The following is a 25,869-nucleotide window of genomic DNA, read 5'->3' as shown; positions in this document are numbered from 1 at the left end:
CATTCTTGTTTTCCTTAAATCTCAATCTGACATGTTTTACTTAGTAACTTAAGCTGATTTAGTAAATTTTAGAAAATATTCTGTTTGTATAAATGTTACACTAGCTGCAGAGCACATCTGATTTCCAGTATTCACAAAATTTAAATCAACATCTGAAACGATCAAAACTATTTTTGTATCTAACTGGGATTTAGGCAGGTATGATAATTTAACATAAATGAGCATTACTCGCAGAATAAAATAGCAAAAACATAATAAATGAAGACCTAATGCCCCTTCCCTGGAGGCATTCAAGGCCAGGCTCGATGTGGCTCTGGGCAGCCTGGTCTGCTGGTTGGTGACCCTGCACATAGCAGGGGGTTGAAACTGGATGATCATTGTGGTCCTTTTCAACCCAGGTCATTCTGTGATCCTATGATCATTGTCCTGTTTCTATGAAATATCATTTCGGTTGTCACTGTGTGTACTGTACTTCAAGTCCACACAACAATAATCACTGATACCCACAAGAAAATGAACTGGAAAGTCTAGAATAAAAATGAACACATTCTGACAACACAATCAGATCTCAACCTAATATTCACAGGCCAAGATCTCAGTTCAAGGTAGTGCATCCATTGTTCAGTCCACGTAAATCTGTTTCACAGCAAATGCCAATATTACCTTTCATATAATTCTTGAGACACTCAAATAGATCTTCAAAATAAATGAAGATGCAGAATTTCTCATTTACATGTAACAAGGAATTCTTGGGGAATTCCTACAGAGGTAAGATCTAAGGAAACACAAACTCAGAGTAGTGTTACCTACATTTAAGATCGTAACAACATAGTCATGGCTTCTATACATGTTGTTCACAAAGAAATTGTGTACAAAGAATAGTGACAAAAAAAAGTGCTGATCTGCCAGGGCCTGCAGCCATTTGATTCAAATCCATCTGGAGTTCAATGTATTTCCCTTCTGTTCAAGAATCTAAGATTTGAAAAACTTAAACCTGGTAGGAAAATAAACACACTATACCCATGAACATGAAAACCATCTTTAAGCTTGTCATGTGGCAAGGGTTAAATATATTTTTTTCTAGGTAAATGATTTTCAAAGCTTTTCCATTATTTCCTTATCTGCTAACACGCGTGTTAAAGGAACAGGTCAAGTGAACCGCAGGCTACAGTGTGGGGAGCGTTCAGATGAAACACCTATTTGAACTTGCAAGAACCTATCATTCTGCACATCAAAATCTGATCAGCTGAAAATGGATTTTCCAGTGATTAAAGAGGAAGTAATAAAATGCATTCCTGTCTTCCTCTTCCCATTAGCTCATTTCATATCCTTCATATCCTTTGTATTTGACATGCACCTGTATTTGAAGAATGTTTTTATGTAAAATATATTTTTAAAATATTACTTCCACATTACTGACACCTGGAATACTGATATGACATTGACATGATCACTCTGTTGTCACTTTTCATGAGATAGCTAGGATTAAGACAATACAACTAAATACAACGTTCTCATTGTCTCAAATGAGGCTATAAAACCTTTAGCCACATAAGTGGAAAAGGGTCTAATTTCAGAGGTGTTGATTGGTCCCACCTCCTGTTAAAATCATTACCTTTGAAACTCTGATCTGGTTTATCTAAATGATTAAGTATGGGGGAAGCCATCTAATTTCATCCATCGCTTCTTTCTTCTAACCAGCTGCTTTGCTGGTTAAAAAAAGGAGGTAGGGAAAGAATTCTTTAATATTTAAAACTCACAGATACTCAGATTTCAGATAAGTTCACACCTTGCTTAAGTTCAAAGACAGAGACTGAAACCAAAGTATTTGTTTGTGTCCATTTGGAGTGAGCAGATGTGAACAAGTGTTGCAAGTCTATGAACAAATCTGGAAACATGATTTTTGAGCTAACTGCCTGGAGCAATTTTTGAAGCAATTTTCTATGGAAGAGAAGCCTGGATGACTCACAAAATCTAAAAACAATGTGGATATAATAACATTTCAAATCCTTTCTTGTTTCCATTCTTCTGCCATGCTTACATGTGTTGATTTGCATTTTTTTTTTCTGAAGAACTCAAATTATATCTTTTAGAAAACTAGCAGGATAGAGGAAACTTTGTGCTAACCTTAAATAGCACCTTATTATGTGAACATCTGGATATACAGAAATGAACTGTTCTTCACAAAAGCCAGAGCTTTTCAGAAAGAGCATCAATGCTTTTCACCTGTTTACTTTTGCCATCACATTCACTGATATACCAGTGTTCATCAGATGTGTGGGATATCTACTGATTGCTCTATATCCTACATTCCTTAAATAACTTATTTTTGTAGGTCTTTTATGGTATACGTTCTCTTTAGATTACTTGTTTTACTTTTTTGAAACCTTAAAAACAGGAAAGCTATGCATGAACACTGATAATTATTTCTAATTCCATGCAGGGAAAAATCTCAATTTACATCAAAATTAATCTTTAAGTTACACCTCTAAAAGTAGGACAGGAACAATTTTTAACTCCAAAAATTACATTTTCTAATAGGTACTTTGCCCATAGAGGGCTTATTTTTGTTGCTGTTGTAAAGCATACAAACCAGTGCTGTTGGGTTCTTTTTTTTTTAAATTCTACTTCAAATTATAAGCATTTATTTAGGATATTTCATAGTTTACTCTTAAATATGAAATTTCCCTGCATATTTCTCTTCATCTAGATTCCTTTCTTTACTCATTTACATACATGCAAAGAAAAAAGCCTCAAAATTCTAACTCACACTATTCACTGTGAAATCTTTTCATGATAGTTGATGAGTAGTTACCTACTCATGTCTAAGCGAGCTTGTACTATCTAATTTATGCCCCTTAAACACGTCATTCTGGAAGCAGAAGTGCTCCTCCCTCATCACCCATACAGGAGTACATCTTCCTTAAATGCCTACATTAGGTACAAATGAATCCTTCCACAAATTCCTGAACAACTGCCACTTGCTGCTCTTTTTTTTTTTTTTTTCCCTTCTGCACAGTACTTTTTGCTAGACTTTTCACACACGCGATCATTCATTTCTTAGCCTTCACCTTCTATTCAAAACATTACCTACAAGTCTCAAATCAGCCATCATATCTTTGAGTGATAACTGCTATGCCAATATATGAATAGGAAATACGTTTATAAGCAAAAAGCTATAACATGCTTTCCTAGTTTTCTTCAATATTTATAACTTGTTACATAAAAAAATTTAAAATGATATAAAATATTCTAGTATGTTTTCCACAGTATTATATGATTTGTTTTAAAGATACTGCCTATTATTTTCTGAGACAGACTGTGCAGAAAAATAGGAAAAAAAATAGGAAAGTGCTTAGAAAGTTACCTTTCTTACAACTACTTATTGAAACTTAGAATATCCTGTTTGATCCATTACACTTATCAGGAACAGTCTGAATAATACGATATAATTTATTTTCTCTGGATAGGAGTGGAAAAAACAGCCTTTGGTCCAACTAAAGCACATAGCATCTTCCTATCCATTTCCTCAAAATGTCATATAAATTCTTAATTTATATTCCAAAATGTGTGCCACTTTTCTGTCTTCCTTCTTTGTGAAACAGGATTTACACTCTTCTTTCCATAATTTCAGAAAAGAAAATCATTTTGCTTTATCAATTGGAAACTGGTATCTCTTGTTCAATTTAAATCTCATCTGTTCAAGTAGGAGTAACTTACCAAGTCACTAAGATCAAATCACCAAATCATTTTGCCCTCCAGAAATAACACCAACATGCCAGATCACGCAAACAATTTCTCTTTACCTCGTATGTGTTTTGATAAACTATGAAGTATGAACTATGGGGAAAAATAAACTAATACACCGATGCTAGCAGAAAGTTAAAACAGGACAAGTTTTAGTAAAAAACTTCTTGAACCCATGTATTCTCATACCTTGAAGGATTCAGGACCTATTTGAAGGTTTAAAAAAAAACAAATAAGCACCAAATGTATGCCATTCTACACAGCTTAAAGTCTTGATTTTGTTTTTAGATTACATCCTCTCTGAAGCTGTAAGACTCCACTTTTGTAGCTGCTTTAGCAAAAGCTTGATTTAATTTTATCTGTACCTTTCAACATCATGTGATTGTCCTTTCATTGTGATACACAATATCCACAACACAATCATATGAAATTGCACCGCATTTTCCAACTGAAGGCAAACCAGTTACAAAATCAACTCTTAAAGAACCATCAATGAAAAAAAAAAAAGAAAAACAGGCATAATACAACAGTATGTATATACACACTTAGACTTGCATATATACACATTTTTGTGTACACAGAAATATTACAATTGTTAGTTCAAGGAGCTGTTAGCCATGAAATGTGTCTTCCATCAAATCCTTTCCTCTGCTTCCAGTGCACCCAAAGAGAACGTAATTTGAAAGAATTTCTATCGCCTTAAAAGCAGCTCTCAGGTAAGACTCACCCAGTCCTTAATGAATTAGGCAAGATGAAAATTCCACTGCAGGCTTGAGGCTATTGCTAGCGGAATTTTTTACTATGTAAGAAACAAATCCTTCTTACTCTGTGGGGAAGAAGAGCCATATTGTTGGTGATGATACAGCACTCAGAGCATTTTTTTTTTTTTTTCAAGGTAGAAAGTACCTTCAACTGTGTCATTATGTTCTTGGGAGGAAATCAATGCCCTTTACAGAGCCCTGCACAGTGAATCCAGAGTGGCTGTACAATCAGATACAATACAACTGCTGTTCTGTAAGGTGAAAGATTTTTGCAAGCCTTATCTGATATATTGTTTCAGGATGAAATAGAGTATAACTTTTGAGGACTTTCTGGTTTTGAAAACAGTGCTGCACAAAAATTTCCACATGTAAGCTCCATATTGGATTTCTAAATAAGCCTACGGGCACTACATATGCTTGAAAGAAAGAACAATTTCACATCAGTAAAGCTACATACGTAAAGTGGCAGTAAGTCATGAACCCAGGGGAAGATTACAGAAAGCAGCCGAGCTAAGGGAATGTTTCACTAGTTCCTTGCACTGATGATTTGTTTCTTGTCCCTCTGCTAAGACACACTTTCATCTCATTTCTGACGTGATATATTTGAAAGACATTAGACATTTCTGTGAGCTGATTCATCTCAGGAACCCACGAGGAGCTAGTTTACTGACTGAGTAAGAACCTAACCCAGCAAGAGAAGCAGCATGGTGGGTCAGGTTCTTGTCCAGTCTGTAAGCCAGACAGATGTACGGAGATTTCTATGGAACATAAAAGAGGAGGAGCAGGAAAGTATTCCTCTGGGAAAGCTTCAGGCACACAGAGGGGAAGTAGGAAGACACATTACTCTTTAATGTAAGAGGCCTGCTGCAAGCACAGCCAAAACCAAACATGCTTACAACAATTTCTAAAACCTTCTAATTGGGCAGGCTTGAAAAATAATCTACTTCAAATTGCTGAAATCTACCTGAATCACACACTGCTTGCTTCTCTGAACCTCTTACAACTGTCTCTTTGGTCAGATAGCTAAAAGCAACGCTTTTACCTATTGTTAACTGAAAGTGCTACCTTTAAACATGGAGAGATGACTAGGTACAGAGCCTGGTGCTTATTTTTACTTTGAGGCAAGAAGATGATACTTTAATGCTCTAATTCAGCTATGGTGAGGAATCAGAAGTCCAGCAAAAAGCTGTGCTACCTCTAATTCCCCTGTTCAGCTACACAGCTGCCTTCGACCTGCTGCAAAGTTTGCCACAAGAATCAAGGACAACAACTTCCCAGTTACTCAAGAAGTCCCCATCAGATCCATATCAGCTTCAGCACAGATTTTACTGTCTTCCTCTTGTGTTCTTAAGCATCTAATCATGTTAATGGAACTCTATGGACTTCCAGGCACTAGAATGCACACATCTGACAAATTCCCTTGAGAAATGTCTCCTACTGCACATCTAACAACTATCACTCACAGCTCATTTAAAAGGCAGAAATTGTGTGGAAACTCTGATCTCCCTTCAGTTTGACCTTTCTTTAAGTTTTATGGTTTATCAAGGATACATTAACAAAGAAACAGAGACAATTCAAATATTTCTAGGACAGCAAATTAACAGAAGGAAAGATAAAATGGGCAACAGAATTTGTTACTTCTCACGGTTGAAATGGAGTAACACAAAACTATCTCAGAGTTTTTTTTCCTCAAGTCGCTCTTCCTGTCCAAGAGTTTCATGCATGGAGTCAAAATAAATGTTGATGTAACAAATGCTTCAGCTCTGTAATTTCTAATAATCTTAAGGTTTTCCTATTATTACGCAAACCTACTTACTATCTGAAGTGCAACTTCCCTGAAACTATTAGCTGGATAGCCAGTTAGAGCTGCATTCCTATACCCTGCTCCTGGCTTCATCTTCTGGTGACAGCTGAATCAGGTGCTAAAGAAGCATTTAAGTCAGATCAGAAATAACGGTATTAGTGATATTAGGGCAAACATCTACATTCTGTCCCTACAGACTGACTCATAGAGACTCAGCATTGAAAGCCAACATGTATGATGGTCACGGCATAAGTACCATTGTCCTCTGTGAAATTTGGGTTCAGTTACTATGGAGAAACTCAAAGAAGAACGTCTGAAAGCTGAGAGTATATAGGAAGAAAATTTAATTAGGCTCTTTTAGTTCATTAAAGGACTGCGGAACGAGCGTAAATGAACTTAGAAGGATATTAAGATGTGTCCCTCCCATAAGAATATGACTCCATAACTTTTATTCAGGATTTTTAAAAGAGAAATTAGCACTAAACATAAATTGAACTGAAACAGCCTAATTTTTCAGTCTAGTTACTGCTAATACCAAATATTCATGTCTCCAACAATAAACTATAGCTAGACATCAGACACAACACAATTATATGCAAAGGTGTTGACGAACAATAAAAAAGTTCAAAATCTTTAGATCCATTTTTAATTGTTAAACTTTCTTTAGAATTAGCAGCACATCTGTAAATGAATAATTTAGTAAAATATTATGGAGACACTGAGCAACAACTCCTGTATATGTACTAGAAGAATCCCATCCCTCTCTGAAAACTGCAATCAAAAATAATTTCCAATTAAAATACTTTCTGACAAGAAGAAACTTAATTTAAATTTTAGCTGTAGGACGAAAGGAGAACAAGCAATGTCATGTTTCATTTTCTTCAGCTTGTCACTTCAATTCTCTTTTGAGAAGGACTTATTTTCAGATGATATAATTACAATCCTGAAATGGCAGTTTTAAATATACATGACAGATGTTTATTAAATTGAAATACATTTGGAATAAAATTTACTTTCCCCCTCTTCATGGCAGAAACAAACGCCAGATTCTACAGCCTCTTTCCATTGTTGCTCCTTAAAACTGAAAAATATTCATGACTATCTGTAGAATTTTCCCCCATTTTAGAGATTCTAATTCTTTTCCCCAACCACCGTCATACATCCCAACTTCACCTGCAGTGTGTATGCCACCTGGTCTGTCTAAGCTCATTTATAAACTTTATGCAATGCAACATCCCAGTAGAAATGTTCTAGAGAAATTAAGGGGACAAGGATTTTCCATAATACTCTGCTAAGAACATCATCATGTCCAGGGCAGGTTGTAGTCTACTGTTCTAAAAATTATGAAGTACATATTGTCAGGAAACATAATTTAAGTTCATCATTTATTATATGACTTAAAAGAAAAGTCAACATTCATAAAATACTGCTCCATGGTACCATCAACTTACATGGAAGAATTCATATTTTAGACAGAGGTATCTACTTAAAAATGGAGGTATAATATGACACTAACTTTAAGTGTTTACAAATCACTTTTGAGCAAGCAATATCCTCTCTTAGGAGTGATTTATATTTGGTCCTGAAGTCATCAGCTTATACTTGTTCTGAAGGGAGAAGGATGCTTTATGGATTTCCACTCAAGGAAATTTAGTTTGCCATGAAAAAATACATAAAATTCCATTCTACGAGACAGAAACACATTGAAGACCTCAAAAGCAAAATGTAAAAAGTAATCAGCAAAATTGAATTATACGCATAGAAGACAACATTTTGATCACTGACAGAATTCAGTGATCCTCAAGCAAGTGAAAAAAATCATATGCAGATCTTTCATACCCATATTAAAAAAAATACATAATGCATGTGAAGAAAAGACTAGCTTTTCTGCAGTAAGTTGATCTTTTTTTTTAATTCCACAGCAGTCAACCATGTGATTGCATGAGTTCATTTATGCTTCAGGTTCTGAGCTTCTGAAATGTTTCTATACTTATAATAAGACACAGTGGTGCTTGTGGTTTGTTGTTCTTGTTTTTAAGTTTTGAATACCGTACGTATTTCAATACTACAAACTGTAGTATGTAGTATATGTAGGACTATAGGATGCTGATGCAACTGCATAGAGGAAGTACTAATATTTCACAGAAACAGAAAGAACACAATGAGAATGATGAACTATTATTTGATTGGCATTTGGGGAATCAGAAGCAATGACCCATTGATACCACAGAAATTATTTCACAATAACATCACTGGGAAATATGAGTTTGCTAGTGGAACACTAAAAATAAACACATTTAAGTGATATCTCCATTTTTAATAAAAAAAGAAGGAAAACAATCTAGACACAAACCACAGCTAATAACTATATATATTTTTGTACTAGATTTTAATTTCAGGGTTTTCTTGTTTTTTTTTTTCTTGGGAACATGACCATAATCACTCATTTGCTAAACTTTACTGTATTTTGAGAAAACAGTGTACTCATTTATTTATTTATTTATGTTAAAGCACAAAAAGCCTTCTCTTCTGCCTCCAAGGGTATCTTCTGTAAAGTACAAAGTAGTCCGAGCTGCTACTCTGGTATAGCTAAGCATTACCCCCACAGTGACTATGAAGTAACTCCATTTTCTTTTCAGTATGAACTCTACATGAGCCATGCAGGTCGTAAATTCATTAATTTCAGATGCCCTCCTTCTTCCTCTCTTAAGAACTAAGCAGCCCAAAAGTACTGATACTTGATGAAAAAATCTGAGTTTATGACAGAAAACTTTCTTTAAAAGGATTAACTATAGTATAGCAAAACCAGCCTAGAAACTAAAAATATTTGCAGAAAAGGAGAGTATAGGGATTAAGTGATAGACGCTTCTAACCTTGTAGTTGTATTCCTTAGCCCTAAGAAAAAGATGGAAGACATGGAAAGCATGCATATTTCAGATTTTCCTTATCTTCTGTCCCTTCCAATTCTCTCTAGTTTGAGCTGACACTGATTCAGACATCTACAAAATACATGGAATGATTTTATTAACTGCTGTTATAGTTGAACTTCAGTCACTATTAGGCCCTCTGTACTTATAGAAGTTCTGGCAGTAGGAAACTTTATTATTCTCAACCTGAATGATATTATTTATGTTATGACATAATTCTTACTTTTATACATCTCTTTTACACAACCTCTTTTGAAGTTGAATAATAGATTAAATTTTACCATCAAAATTATAGCAGGAAACAATCAGAACTACTCTGACATAGAAGAAATTTCTATCCTACATCATGCATTTAAGGCCAAATGCTGGAAAGTTCATCATAAGTTTAACTTTATATGAGTTTATATCTCACCAACAAGCATGTTCTACCTCTGTCTGTTCATTCATGGGCTAGAATTATTACTGGAAGCATTATTCTCTGCATTTTTTTAATTTTCTAATATTTAAGATAGAGTAGGTTATGGAGTAATCTCTAAAAAACTGCCCAAAGATCCACTGCTTCCCATATTTACAGACATCTGAAAATACAGTATAAGAAATGCATTAAGAGTAAAGGATGAATACTTTGTTTATCTTTTATTCTAAATGGAAAAGAAATGAGATATTGCCATATCTGTCACCAAAATATCAACCCTCTGTAGAAACTGAAGTCCAGCTATGGAATTTACTATATTGTAAAACAAGGTAAAAGTGTGCAAGTGGGAATCCTATCAGAGAACACAAGACAAAAAGATACAATTATTCCAACTCAGAGCTGATATGCTCCAAGGTATACATTTTTCAACAAATCACAATAAAAATGAATATTTTAGAGGTTAATACGAAGATCAAATGTGGAATGCATTTGCTGAAAAGATTAATATCTTTTCATTAAAAATGAGAGTGCACTGTTGGTTCAGCATTTGCATTTAGATCGAGTAAGTAATAAGTATATTGACTGCTTAACACACATCTCCAAAATGGAAAATATGGATGAAGGTAGTAGTGTCCATCGGCAGAAGTGGACAAGGTTTTTCTGTTATCTGCTGCTTTCCCTTCAGAGAACTTACACTCTATCAACAAGAACACTGTGATTCACTTATCACAGCAGAACTGGGGAAATACTGTAAAAAGAACAATTATGCAAGCATTCATTCCTTCATGCATAGCATGTTGGTGAATATGTATCAGTGGACTGCTGTTGACTTGAAAAATTGCTTGCCAATATATGTTAACTCCTCAATGTATGGACAGGAATGGGTATTAACTAGTTGCTGCACACTTTTTTTGTTGCAATTGTTGAAAGCTTAGAGCCATTCAGTTAATTGGAAGTCCCAGTCAACTAATCTACTTAAGCATCTGTAGGAAGGACTGGAGTCACTCCAGGTTCCTTGTTTATGGCATAATGTTATCACACCTCCATTTTTTCAAGCAATAGAGAGGGAAAGGTATATATGATACAAATAACAATATCTCAATGCACCAATATTGTTTCAGAAGTAAAATACAAAGGAGAAGCTTACTGAAGTGGTGGTGTGGCTTTGCATAGACATGCTGATTGCTAGTCTCACTGAAGAGTATGCATTTTTATTTAACTGAATACAGCACAATGTTTCTAAGGATCAGAGAATACTTGAATTGGTTTTCTTGAGTTGTTTAAAAACGTGTCAGAATATAGTCCAGCATGTTGCAGATATTTTGAAATCTTTTTTTTTTTTTTAAACAGAATTAAGTGCAGCAGTTCCTATCAAAAGCAAAAGCACATTACTCCTCAGACAGAAGAGTAAATATTTCCCTTAACTGTGGTGGCAGCTTTCTTGTAGTGTTAGAGTCATGTAAAATGTATACAAATGATACAGCTATTTTCCTACTGAGCAGGCACCTGTAACACTGGCAAAACAACATTGTGGGTGAGCAGAAAAACTGATTACTGTTCCATAAAGGAAATTTAAGAGCTGATGCTAAAAGAATACAACTGTTTTCTCCTCCTGTGCATAATTTTTTTTTTTTTTTTAACTGCAGAGCAGTGTTAGTTTGAAATGGACTGTCCACCCCTAAAGTACAAAACTCAGGACATTTCCTCAAGATTCCTTCCATTTTTATTTTTATTTACTGTGTTGTGTTCTATTTAGGGTCATTTAGACCACACACTTTCATAAAGGGCATCCTTCTCGTCAATCCGTGGATCAAATGTATTCTCCAACAGATATTTGGAGGTATAATTTGCTCTCCAGCACTCTTCAGTCTTTGTCTCTGACACATTCAAGGATGCTTAAATCCCACAAGAAAAAAAGCACACATTAATCTTCAAAAATGTGTCCTTAACACGCCTTCTGAAAATGAAAATGGATGGTTTTGATAACCTATCAGAATTGCAAACCCTGAAAAACCATGCAACTTTGGAAACAATTTTGAATCTGAAAAAATTATAAATGAAAATAAGCTAGAAAATTCAGACCATACAAATTGTGCATGGCACTGAGCCTTTCTTAGGAGATGTGAAGTACTCTCAGCTTTCCTGATCCATTGTCATTAGGATTCAAAAGCATCCCGCAGCTTGGTGGATATAACGTGGGATGTCTATATACACACATACTCAGTTCAGCAAGTCATAGAACAACAAATTTTGAAGGCTTGTAGGAACTTAATAAAATTGTCTTCATTTTAAACCATTCCTGTGTAGCTAGAAGAACAAACAGATGCAGCCTGAGGCTCACCAGAACCCACTTCATTTTTTTCCCCCTTTCTATTGTTTTAAAAAGCATCTACTTAGAATTCATTTTTAATCCTAAAATATTACCAGAAAAAGAAATGTTTCATTTGATTTTTGCCTCCTTATCTTTATTATCAGCATAGATGTTTACTTATGCATGCTGTGATCCTCCCACATATATTTAATCAGATACAGAAACTAAGCTCTCTGGATGCCCAAACTTTGTTTTACTTCAGGGTAAAAAGCCTTTTTATTCTTTGCACTTAAATGAAAATTTCTGAAGCTATTTCATGGCAACTGCTCTGACAATGCTGTAGTGTTAAAAAAAATAATATGAACTGTACAGTACGTTCAAAACTTGCCAGATGCCTGGCGTCTCCAAATCTCGGTATCTCCTACTGGGCAAAAAACCCCGTTTCCTGCTTTCTTGGACACACAGACATAAAAGAAACTACATTTAAAAAATCATATTATTACAAAACCTACAAAAAAGCCAAAACAATTTAAATGCTGCTGATTTGTCTTATACAGCATTGAAAGTTGCCCAAAAGCATAAAAACCTATGGTTAAAATTATGAGAAGAGATGGAAAAAATAATGAGTAACTTCAATCAGTATCTTAATGTACGATTATCAGTTTACACCAACTTCTGGTGCATATTCATATAACTAGTGCACAACAGCGTTCTCCCATCTCCATGTTCATCCTTGAGAAACTTCTACAGTAATTCATCTTCTCAGTCTAGGGCTAATATGGCTTTAAACAGTACACTTAGTAGGAATAATTGAAGATGATCCCCTTTTGACTGGTACTAGCTTCAATGATTCAAAGAAAATAAATACAGCTAACAAAAGATGGAAAAATCACGAGCAACTGACCCAAACCCAAACTGAAGTTTAAGTAAAATCTAGGAGCTTGAATTGATAACCGTGATTCATTAGATTAACAGAACTTCCCCACCCCCCACCTTATTTTCTGGAGGAGTGGAATTCTCCAGAAGAAATCTTCCCACATAAAATCCATGCACAACTTCATGAGCTACACCAAGTTACCTAACTACACTGCTGACCATAGTCACAATCATCAAAAAGAACCAGCTGTGTTGCCCACATTCATTCACTTTTCCAAGGAGTTAATGGAAAACTTTAACGAACAACTTGCAGTTTTCTATCCATATATACTATAACATTATTGCTGACATAAGAAGGTTAGCAGCTGAAGAGAACAGGCAAAACAGTTCCTCTCCACAGTTCACTAATTCTGTTTCATGGAAGCTCTGCTGATCTATCACTTAATTCCTCTATCTACATTTTTTGTCCCGTTCTTATACCTACTGACAAGTTTTTCAGAGAAATGACCATTTCTTTTTCCCATCTTTCTATGATGCACTTCACAGAAAGTTCTTATAAATAGCCTTTAAGAACTACAAGTTCACCAGAGGAAATATAATAAGGCAGTAATATCTGCTGATATTCTACAGAGGAGTGGCAAACCAGCTTTCCAGCACCCTGCAAATCATTTTTTTCCATGTGGTGACATGCACATACCTTTATCCCTAAGCAGTAGCTAGATAGAGATATTCTCTTCCAGATGCAACTCCTGTCTCTCAGTATCCAAGGCAGACAATGCTTTCACAGTCATTCAATTTCATGAGCTATATACATATGAAACACCTAAATCATTTATATATATTTACATATACTTGTTGATACCCAGAACTGTTCAGAACTGGATCATTAGGCCACTTATCCCCAAAACTATTTTTTACGATTGAAAATAGATGTTGAACATTTTTACACATAGATGTTTACAAGAAAGGATGCATGACAACCAGTCCATACACGTGAAATACATAAGCAGGAAGTGGAAGAAGCTGAACCCAGAAAGATGACAGGACACAACATAACATCTTGAGAAGAAACAGAAAACTCTTTATGAAGGCTTTCACTTGACAAGTCAGTATTGGAACGGACTTTAGCAGCAGATAATACTTGTTTTTACTGTTAAAATTTTTAACACCCCTATATTTTGGCTCAAAAAAAAAAAAACAAACATTCAGCATTTGTAGCAACAATTAAAATTACTTCCCACTTTCAACGAGATTGCAGTTTGCCATGTCACCTTCAAAGTAAAAGTACTGAATTGACTTATTAAAAAAATCATGAAGAATTCAGATCTTGATTTCTGGATCTACTACTCAGTTGTAATAGTAGTTCAACTGAGGCCAGCTTTCTTGTATGGAGATGGCATCATTATTTTGTGAATCACCAGTGACCTTTGGAAGACACTAGAAAAAGCAGGCACATTCATTCCCTTCCATTGATTTTCTAATTTTGAGTAAATTGGTTTAATCTAGGGAATGGTTATCTATTAAGAATAAAAATACCTAAAGTGACTTTAGAAAACAGAATGAAGCTTTTGAATGGAAAAAAAAGTGAAGAAGGGAAACTTGAGGCAAAGAGGTGGTGATTACATACTAAATTTTGGCATGGTTCTGCGGCCAGCCACACAAATATGAAAGAAATGAAATCCCTCTGAACTTAGAAGAGAGATCTACAGGCCTAGAACTCAGTTTTACTGCAACTTGTGTCTGTAATAGATGTCTATTTTACCCAAGAACTGTCTCATTCTGGAAAAACTTGCAGAAAAATTACTCACCTAAAACATATGAGTATCATTTTCGTATAGTTAAAGTAAGAAATAGCATGCTGAATTATAGGGAACATTCAGTAATCCTGTACCTAACCAACTTAAAAGACGAGTGCTGTAAATCAGCACATACACTCAAAATGCAGCAAGGTTGATGAGTAAAGAGTTCAGGCCTTGGAATTTTACTTGGAGCAGACTTAAAGACTCCTGGTCACCTCCAGGAGCTTGAGAGCACACAGGCCTATATAATTAAGGGAACAGCTGATTTAGAGTGTAACTATTCAGGTCATAATTGTGTTGTTGTCTAGATCTCTTACATTCTGATAACTACTAGTTCTCTTCTCAACCTGAAATGATTATACCTACACTTTCCTTGCCATCAATTCACACTCTTATAATGTTAACTATCAGTAATCAACATAGATTTTGGCACTATACTGTTTCATCTTAAAGGGACAGAATCTGCATGTAGTTTTATTATTCCTTTCTTGTACTTTCGTGGTATACTAAGTATGGAGTACTACATTAACTATTCCACTAAGTCTTCTCAATACAAACAAACTTTTAGAAAAGTCGTTACAGTTTGGTGCTTTAAAAATCTCATAGCAAGCCATACATACAATTAAGCCTTTTACTACTTCTCTTGTTAAATAATTGGTAACTCAGGGTTAACCTTCTTACATTTTTCAGATCTTTGTTCTCATCAGCCAACACTAAATGTCTTGCCCAGCACTGAAGAACCAATAGATTTATAAAGAGCGATCACAGCATGTAACTTCTTTCACCAAAATAAGAAATAAAAAGAACACTATGAAAGACTCCTCACAGTTGAGCATCCAAACCTCCACCCTCTCTCACAGTACTCTGAACATTTTGTCAATTCACAAAACGTTATGAGCACAAACAATAAGATATCTTGTGATAGGAAACTTACCTCACGATCCAGCAGTACAGGTGACACCACTGTGACAATATCTCCCTTTTCTGGGTCAATGTAGAACATATTTGGGGAAGGTTTGGTAGGTGTCTGCTTGAGGATGTTATACCGCAGAAGAGCGTTGTCTGTGCTAGGATCATCAGCATCAAATGCTGTCATCCGCATCACAGTTGTTCCTAAGGGAAAGGTGGACAAACAATAGAATGCCGTTAGTAAGCACATTTATTATACTACTTTCAAACACAAAAAACAGATGAGTACATAACAACTATCTCATCAGGACTGTTAAGTAGTTTCATGTGATACTTCGTAATCATATTTTTCCTATTTTTACCTGCTGCTGGGCTAACAAAAATTCACATTCCTGGTTTGCAGGAAACAAATGACTCACTTAAATATCCCATATTTGAATACTTTGTTGCTGCCCACATAAAGAACATCACTAAAGCATCTTCCATGCTTTAAATTCTTCAGGCATAAAGTCTACAGGATCTCCTGGTGAAGATGCTGAAGCAATGCTGAAATAATGGAACGGTTTCTATTTGCAGCTTGTGCAGTTTTGCACTGTTTCAAAATTGGTTGGACATTCCGAGCCTTCTGCCAATATGACAAATTTTATCATGACTAAAGCTCACAGAATTCTAATTTGAACACGCTGCTGGGCTTACTGCACAACTCTGAACACTCTATTGCTTGGCTATCTTTAGAGTGCTGAAGTTGTTTTTATCACAAAAATCCTATAGCATGCAGTTCTGCAATAGAGAGCAACAGGGTGGATGCCACTGATTGCACAGAATCTTAAATGATTTAAAGAGAAAAAAAGCATTCTTCTACACTATGGTTAATACAAATACAACTGAGAAGCTGCCAATATTCTTGTTAACTAATGGGGCACACACTTCCACATCGCAAGATCAAATCTTATCCTCTCTCTTGCACAAGGCACACCAGAGGTGACAGAGTTTTATCAAAGCATCTTTTATTTGCTTTGCGTTGTGGGAAGCAAAGAAAGGAAGTAATTAGACAACGGGACTGAACCCTGCAATATTCACACCTAGACCATTATAATTTTTTAATCAGCCAATCTATAGGTATAAACATAAGAGGCTTTTTGTTCGTTTTTAAATCTAGAAGCAACATAATAATCACACCAAAACTAAAGCGTTTCTGGCAACATTGGCCTGAACAAAGAATAAAATCCCAATGAACAAAAAAGTCACGAAATCAACAAACTAGTTTCAACAGTGAATAAAGTAAAGTAACAAATTAATGCAAAAGACGTTAGTAAACCATATACAAATAGGGAAGGTAAGGAAGTATTCACACTTTTGCCTAAAATTCTCAACCAAAACAATTTAATCAAATTCCATCAGCTGTCCAATTTCCACTTAAGTAGCTTAGCACTGAAAATGTATCATTTAACACATGAACCACAATGTCAAAGTTAATTATAATTCTTTGTTAGAGTTCAAGTCTTCTGTATTAGCTAACTCTCTTTTCTCCACTGACTTTCAGTAGGCAATTATATCTACAATTATATCTACAAAAATATCACGATGAAAACAATTTCAAATACAACATTTTCATTTCATACTGAATATGTAAGACTATTTGAGCTACCCAGAGTATCCACATAGTCTTTGGTGCCAAAATACCAACACTGGACTAAAACTTTCTAGTATAGACAAGGCCTAAGTCATTACATTGCCTGCAGAACAGAAATATTATTCATTATGATGATAAGCAGTGAGTTTCTATTCCTTGTGAAGTTCTTCCAGCATAGCTTACTTAAAATCAAATGAAATACGGTGGTAAAGATACAAACAAAACCAAATAATTCATAAACTAAAACAACAATTCCCTCCCTCAGTGTTAAACACAACTGCCATGTGTAGATATGTTTCTTTTTAGCTTTTTTTGGCGTGTGCTTCTTGGAGTACAGAGTATTGGCTCTTGTAGTGACCTTGAGTATAAGCTCTCAAAGGTTTTGCTTCAATGCTACGTCAGGCAGAGCTACCCCCTAGAGAAATAGAACAGATCTGACAGCATGTTGGTTTTATTCACCAGTGATTAAAGGTCAGACAGCTCAAAAAGAAGCTTGCCACTGGATGCCATGCCATGTTTTCCAATATTACAAGATGATTCTCGCCCTGATATTTTCAACTACTTTGTTTGAGACTTCTTCAAAAGAAAAAAAAACATCTTTCTGTTTTGAAGGAAGAGTATTCATCTCTTTTTACAAGAATGGGGAACTTCTGACACACGGATATATTTTTTTCAAATGTATTTACTGCATTTGAAGATGATTATTTATTTTCATGTTAGATAGCATTTTTCACAAAGGTCTCCCGAGTTGCAAGACGTCACTGAAATAAATAAGAATTAAAACAAATCTTCAAGGGATCTAAAAGAGTGCTCAGATATAAGTGAAATTCAATGATATTTGGTATGGCTTCTCAAAAAGCACAATTTAATGGGATGCTATGCTCTTCAAATACATTAGATGATATTTTAAATAAATGTAAATTCCTACCATTATTAATCTACTGGATGAGTTATTCAGCAGAGATTTAGAATATGATTAAATTACACACTCAGGTGAAAATCTTATTTAAACAGTTGTTCCAGTCAGTTTTACTGAAATATTTCTAATGATAAGATAGCACATACAGATTTTAAAATCTGATATAAATTCACAAATCTCTAGCTACCCTGGCATGAAACTAGCTTGATACAGTGGCTTGATACCCTGGCATGAAACTGGCTTGATACAATTCCGATTTGCCAGCTGAAGTTATTTAACCTTTCTATTCACTGGACATTATCTTATTCTGTGTAACCATTCCTTTGCTGCAGAGAGATAAAATTAAAAATCCAGCAACTCAAAAAACTTGGCTTTTACATCATTTTGCATAGACACGCTAGTCCCAGTAGGAAAGTAGATAATTAGTTCCATTTGTTTCTATCTTGCCTCTAAGGTTCAGAGATATTAGTATCTAGCTAACCATCAAGGTGGCAGATGTGCTTAAGCAGAAGTTATTCTATTCTCACAAGTTCACATAACAGATGTAAAAATGCTTATAAAACCTCTTGTTAGATGTCATTATATATTATTACAGTCTGTATAAGACTGTATCTGTTTTTGGTTCATGAACATCAGCACAAAGAATTACAACTCTTTAAATATCACTTATACGCCTTCATCACTCCAATAACCAAAGTCAAATAGTGCTGCTAAAAACAGAAAGGAAACCTTGCACTGAGCTGAAAAATGGTGCTTTGCTTCTACAGCCATGCTGAGAATGGCTTGTACTTGGACACATCTCTCTTACAGCCTCGTTCTCATAAGCATGTTTGCAAATAACCAGAATTCATTGTTGTCCATTTATTTCAAAGCAGAGTGGTACTTTATTACATCAAAACAAAACTCTCACATATGGAAAAATTAGACTGGGTTGGCACCTCAAAAAAAAAAATCACAGCATCTTTAAGACAGGAATTCAAACATATTCCAAAGACCTCGTGTAGAAGTCTGACAACTGTATTTCCAGGTAGGAACTTGACTATATCTTTTAAGGTGTTTACGGAGAGTACGCTTGACCATACATTTTAGAATGGGCCACCACAAAGACTACATTAAGAGATCTGATCCCTTGAAATGCAGCTGCACTAACTTTTAAAATAAAAGGCTCTACAACATATATCCGGTCCAAAAGTGTTTAAATCAAGATGCATGCTTCCTCAGTATTACTACTTCATCATAAAGTTTTATTCTTCATAAAAGATTCATTTCCCCAGACCCATAAACTGACTACTTCTAATTCAGTGTCATTTTATAAATACTTCCATTCCTGGCATCAATCAAACGCAGCTGGCTTTCAAACCACAAAACAACAGCTTGCTACATTATCATGTTAAACAATATATATTAACTTATCAAGCTGAGGAACAAATGTCTGCAAAATCAGCAACTTCCGAGTTCTGCTGATGATGTGCAGATATTCAGAGACAGCCTCTCCCAGAAAAGGTACGGTTATTCCATGGCATGTTTCAATATTCACGCTTTGTCACACCCTCTGGGCAGTTTAACTATTACCATAATCTCTCAAATCCTCTGCTTGCACCTTCATGTTCCTCATCGATTCAGCACATACTCCACTAGACAAGTCATTGTTTCAAATACTGCAGCTATCAATCTGTTGATTGCACATTTGGCCTGTAAGTTGGCTTGGAAGTATTGGCAAAAACCTCCCCTTAGGCATTAAGACATAAAGTAAAATGCTTGCACAATTTTGTGCTGATTGGAGCAGATGGTTTCTTGGGAGAAGTTGTTGTTTTACTGCTTAACCTTTCTTTTTCTTTTCCTGTCCCTCCACCACCCCACTTTTTTTTTTTTTTTTAATACTGTCAAGATGCCAAGAGAACACTGGGAGCAGTTCAGTAAACTGATGAAACTACTTCTAAAAGCCTCACCCTTTCTTTTTATATATATATTTTTGTTTTGTTTTTATATTCAGCTGCCAGGCTGGCAGAGGACTTTGTGCCCAACTCCTTTTGTGGCTTACACTGCAATCAGCCATCTTTACTTCTGTATTTCAACATGACTTATTGAACATTTACTGAGGAGTTACTTTCAAAGGTCTTATCTGGCAAAACACAGGGATTTGTAACTTTTTCACACCGTTCAAATGAATGTCTTCTGGTTATTTCTCTCACCGCATTTAAGGGCAATTTAAAAATAAAGAATTTACAAAAAGGACTGCAATATGTGGGCAAGTGTCTTAGAAGATGACTCTCAATGCTAACCTTAAAATATTATCCAATTTAAGGACCGAAAGGTTTTATCAGAGTTACAAGTGCTAAAAATCCATGGACGGGAGAGTTACATTGCTTTGTGTCTCACTGTATGCTCAGTTCACTAAATGTCTTAAGCATGTACTACAGAAAGAAAAATGTCTGGTTTCATAATTAGCACGATCAGTTTGCTGAATTCTAAATACAACTTCTTAAAAAGTTCAGATGTGCCTCTTTACTTCAAAAATAATCAGTTGTACAACAGTAAAGTTTTAAGAAATAAAGCTATTTTAACCCAAGAAGGAGCTCAAAGAACAAGAAATGAGAACAAAAAGGAAGAAAATGAGAGGGTTCCTAGCATCTCTAAAGCACTTTACATTTATTGCTGTAGAAATAAGCACAACAAGTTTCAGAACATGAAGCACAGGAGAAAAGCCTCCTGACTCTTACACCTATCATAACTAATTATGTTTGACTGTCATTTTGTACTTTAAAGACAACAAGCCCCAGGGAAACAAAACAAATATAAGAAGAAAGGCCCATTATGTCTCCAATGAAGTGCATTTGAATTGCAACTACAGTTATTAACTTACACAGGTTATTAAAGACTGGAAGGCTTTTCTCAATAGAGAAGACATTTAGTAAGAATTAATGACTTTGGTCTTTTAGCATATCTTAAATTTGCATGGGGCAATAATTTCCTGCTCCACAGGACTTTTTCACTACATCTACATCGATGCCTGGCAAATGCAGGATAAATTTACTATCTAGGCTAGAGTTTAGATGGCATCACTGATCAGCGTGCCATGCATGCCAACACGTTGCAGTCAGCAGAAGTGGAGAGATGGACTAGTTAAACCTCAGATGTGGAACAAATAGCTGTTCATACAGAAAAGAAACTTCAGCAATGTTAAATAGGGATGAAGAACTGTGAAGTAAGGCTGCTACCTATAGAAAGTTAATGTGGCCAGAAAGCATGTAAATTAGGGAAGAAATAACAGGAGATTCTTTGTTGAACATAATAAAATAGTAAAGATGTATGGGTAGGATGATCATTAGCAATACTAACAAAGTTTCTCATGAATAATACAGCTGTTTCGGTAGAAGAAATTACTCAACGCTGGTGGGGGCTTTTGAGAATGAGTTATATCTAGTATTGTCTCTGGATATCCCATAGGGTAGAGAGTCATGTGACTGAAAATGAAATTAAGAGCTTTCAGGTATCTGCAACACCAGTCGAGACAATGATATATGTGAAAAATATATATATGAAATGCCAGTAGGTGAATTTGCATTAGTTGAAGTTATGTGACATGGATGATACCATTTGCTAAGCCAGATATATTTTTCCAAATAGGATTCTGTCTGAACTCTGTAACAGCAGCAAAAACACAGGAGTCCCATGTTTGCTTCTCTTTTGACCAGTAAAGTCTATTAAGAAAAGGCATGAATTACCTTTTGGATCATGACCATAAGCTATAAAAAGTCCCACTGTTCTAATATTCTAACTGCCAATTCATAACATAATCTTATGTGTCAGATAACATAAATCATAAAGCAATATAACACATTCTCTTGAAGTGAAAGGTTTAATGTAAAAGATGATATGCATTGAACATCACACAGCAGGTGAATATGGCAGAACAATGATTTATGTGCAGAAGAATAGCTATCCAGCACACAAAGCAGAGGATTCAGCCCTAAACACACTCAGAGAAAACATAGAGGAGCCACATTCTCTGTGGAGCTTAGCTAGCACAAGATGCCAGTCAAAAAAATCACAGGAAATAAAGACCACGAGACATTAAAATACCACGGAATTCAGCTCCCTAAAAACAATGCAGGACCATTCTTGAAAAGATACAGAATGTTGGCTTTTTTAGCCTGAAAACCTCAAATGAAGAAATTTCCACAGTCCCTACGTGACTTATCATCATGATGAATGCATTTGGCAAACAGCTGCCAGAAAGCTAGCTCAAATCCTAAAATAACCTAAAATAGCCAGCTACACTGTAGCTTGTCACCACATGAGCAGAGACGGAGGATGCTTAGCTCTTTCCCCCAACTCTTATAAAACATTCATAGGTAAAACGTCCAAAACCTGACAGCTCCTGCCTAGAGTGACCTTTGAATTTACTCAAGCCTTTGATCTGAACTGTCTGACAGCTGAAATACTTTGTCAGAGATGCTCACGATTCACCATGCTGGTTTCCCACTTCCATGTGGGATTGGAATTGCTCGCAATCATTCAAATTTGATTTCAGCTGTTTAAATGCAGATGCAAACTTCATAGTCTAGAAGAGCTATACAAGGAGCTTACTAAAATATATGTATATTCTAGAAGGCTTTAGCTTATCACTGATTTACAATCCAAATGTTTTCTTCTAGCTTTTCTCTGACTTTTCTTTATTAGTTTCCCATCCTTCTACTCTTCCCTGCTTATCTGGGTGGCACAGTTCTGGACAGAGCAGCTCAAATTGCTAATAGACAACAATTGTAAAACTAATAAAAATACATAAAGCCTGATGTAAATTTCATACCCAGAAATACCCGTGAGAAATTATCTTTTGAATGTAGTAGAGTGCTTCCAGTAAACTTCAAGACAAAATAAAACAGGCAATATTAAATTAATCACTGAACTTTCCTTCCAGAAGAGAAGTTAATATGCAGTTTCTCCTAATCTATAAGCAGGGAGGAATTCTTAATCAAGATAAATGAAGAAAAGAAAATTGATATTTCAGAGGGTTAGTCTAGTAAAAAAGAACTAATAATTATTTGTCTTCGGAACTTCTGGGAAAGAAGCAGCCATCATTCAGTTCAAAGCCATTTTCACATTTGTCTGTTCAGTCCTGTTTAGTTAGCATCTTGAATTTTTACAGGGTTGTCAACAAGTATAGACTCTTCTCTTAGCCCTTACTAAACAAAACAACTGCTGAGAACCTTGTTCACATTCAGCTATCCTCCATGCTATGAAAGCCTTTGAATTTGGAGAACTAGCAGCACTCCTTAGTTCCTCAATCTTGGTAATCATCCGCACTGTACTGTAGCCCAAGCTGCCCATCAGCTTTCCTCCAAAGCAGAGTCCTTTGGAAGGGAAATTTGGTTGCACTCATGGAGAGAAGAAAGCAGCAATGTGTGCAAACAGATTCATCAATATGGGCTGTAGATCAGGGACAAATAGGCATGGAATCATAGAATCCTTAGAGTTGGAAGGGACCTTTAAAGGTCATCTAGTCCTCACAACAAACAGGGACATGCACAGCTAGGTCAGGTTGCCCAGGGCCTGATCAAGCCTTGCCTTGATAGTCTCCAGGGATAGGAAATGACAGTACAGCTAAGAAGATATCAGGGTAACCCTTCACACAGGTTATTTCTGCTTGCCAGGTAGGAGTAAAAAACAAAACAAACAAACAAAAAAAAAACACAGGATAAATAAAATTCATGGAAATGAAAGAGATCAGTGTCAAATGTGGGTTAAGTCAGTAGTAAATTAAAATCTAATAATACTTTGTAAAGGCAATGAGTGTTTTCATCCTATCAACACATGATTTCAAAGTGAAAGAAAACAATGCAATACACTGACAGTGTCTACTTTTGAAAATGCTGTAAAAATACAGTTTGTGTAGCACATGGAATAAGAAATCCAAGCTACTTGGTCTCCAGGTGTACATGCTTTGCATTAAGCCTTGCTCAAGAACAACAACAAAGGAGATTTTTCTAAGAATTGAATATTTTCAGATTTCAATAGTCCTTTGATCAGGGCAATAATTTACAGATGGAACATCACATTCTTTCAATTTTGTACATTTGTAAAGGAATTTACTGGCTCCTTCAAACTGTCTTATGAGAAAGACAGCAATTATGCTCCCCTGTCTCAGTGGGCTTTAATCAAAAAACATATCATTACTTTCAAAAACAAATTTAGACTATTCTTCTACAGCTAAGTAAGGTATTCTAGTATCTTTCCTGATTAAAAGGTAACAATATTACATTTTAATAAAATCTCTCAGTGCAAGGTCAGTTTTTCCTTGATTGGAAGTGGTTTTTGAGTGGGACAGAATTTCTGTTGATTTAAATCAGCCCAGCATCACTAAAGATTCATATTAAGTGAGGCTATGGAATACAGGAATGATTCGTCTAAGTATACTTGTAACAAGAATATGATTTGATGTGAGGCATACGTTTTCAGCAGAGGTCTTGATACTTTTTCCTGAATTAAGCAATTAAGTCCCTAAGCACACCAAAATATGGCTTAGTGCAATTCATTTCACTTATTTACAGACATTTTAGGGCTAGGTACTTAGCCTATGCTTTCTAATAATCAGTGGAGAGGGATTTGTAATCTGGGATGAAACTCATTCCATTCTAAGCAGAATATTTAAGAAAGGTGAGGTGAAGCATTTTTAGAAGTAATTACTAATTGTAGAGGAAATCCAACCTCAGTAAAGGTATCAAACCGCCATGTCCTTAAAGTATGTGATACCAATCCTATCGATACTGTTTGTCAATACAGATGTAGAAAGAGACAGAGTTGAACAATTCTTCTGTACTTTTCTCCTAGCATCACATACACAAAAAACCTTTTCTATCCTACTCCATGACTACTTATGTAAGAAAGGAAAACACATTCGTATTAAGTATATTAGAAACCACGCTCCAGCATTATGCTGGACAGCACGGCAGTCTGCACTGATACTTGGCCCTCAAAAATGCAGAGGTCTGCAAGAATTAACAGAGGACATGATATCACTGTTCTTATTCCCTTAAAATTGATGCATTGTGTTGAGGAAAGGACCTCAAGCAACAAATCAAGTTATTTTAACTTTGCATGTAATTGATTTAGTATTGGAAGGGCTACATTATGTCCCTACTGAGAAAATATGGGTATGGAAAAGGCTCTGTATGTCATAAAACATCTAAATATTGACTGTGGAACTCCTTAATGTAAAATTAATAATTAAGCACTGAACAACCCACTGTATATCACTGACAGCAGTATGACAGCTAAAGATGACAGAGCTGGTGGAGCTCTGGGCAAATACAGTACACCATTAAGGCTTGTTCAAATACAGTTGCATGAATGCACACATGTATTCTCTTAGGCTCAAAGGAAAGGAGTTTGGAATGTAATTGGATAGAGCTGTAACTATCTGTGAGTATCCACACTGACAGTTTTTTTTCCCCTATATAAACCTGCTTGAATCCTAAACTATCAGAAGGCAGACCTATATACTTTCTGATCTTAAGGCAGTCAGCAATGGGCACGGTGTTATATGACCAAATGACAAAGCAGATCATTTTGTCCCAAAACAAGCATCTGATTTCTGTTGGAATGATTTATGCAGGCAAAAGGCAGAAAATACTGGTAGGAAACATCACAGGTGAGTGCCTACTCTACTCATCTTCTTCCCCTATTAAAATTAAATGGACAAACAACTGGGACATGGAAACAAACAGAAGTCACCCTGTCCCAGGATCCTTGTTGACTTTAAACCGCA

The 25,869-nt window shown here is 35.6% G+C and overlaps 1 protein-coding gene across 7 annotated transcripts in view; it reads right to left on the bottom strand.

The window, feature by feature from the left end:
• The window catches only part of CDH13 (cadherin 13), a 432,936-nt gene that overhangs the window by 117,845 nt on the left and 289,222 nt on the right, over positions 1-25,869 (bottom strand). For all 7 annotated transcript variants that reach the window (NM_001396286.1, NM_001001760.2, XM_015292521.4 and 4 more), the window contains one exon: positions 15,575-15,753. In NM_001396286.1, coding sequence (NP_001383215.1) covers positions 15,575-15,753 — 179 coding nt within the window. The remainder of the gene's footprint in view (positions 1-15,574; positions 15,754-25,869) is intronic.

Source organism: Gallus gallus, chromosome 11, assembly GCF_016699485.2.
Source record: "Gallus gallus isolate bGalGal1 chromosome 11, bGalGal1.mat.broiler.GRCg7b, whole genome shotgun sequence".
In the NCBI taxonomy this organism is placed as follows: Eukaryota; Metazoa; Chordata; class Aves; order Galliformes; family Phasianidae; genus Gallus; species Gallus gallus.
This window is presented reverse-complemented; position numbering and strand designations above follow the sequence as displayed.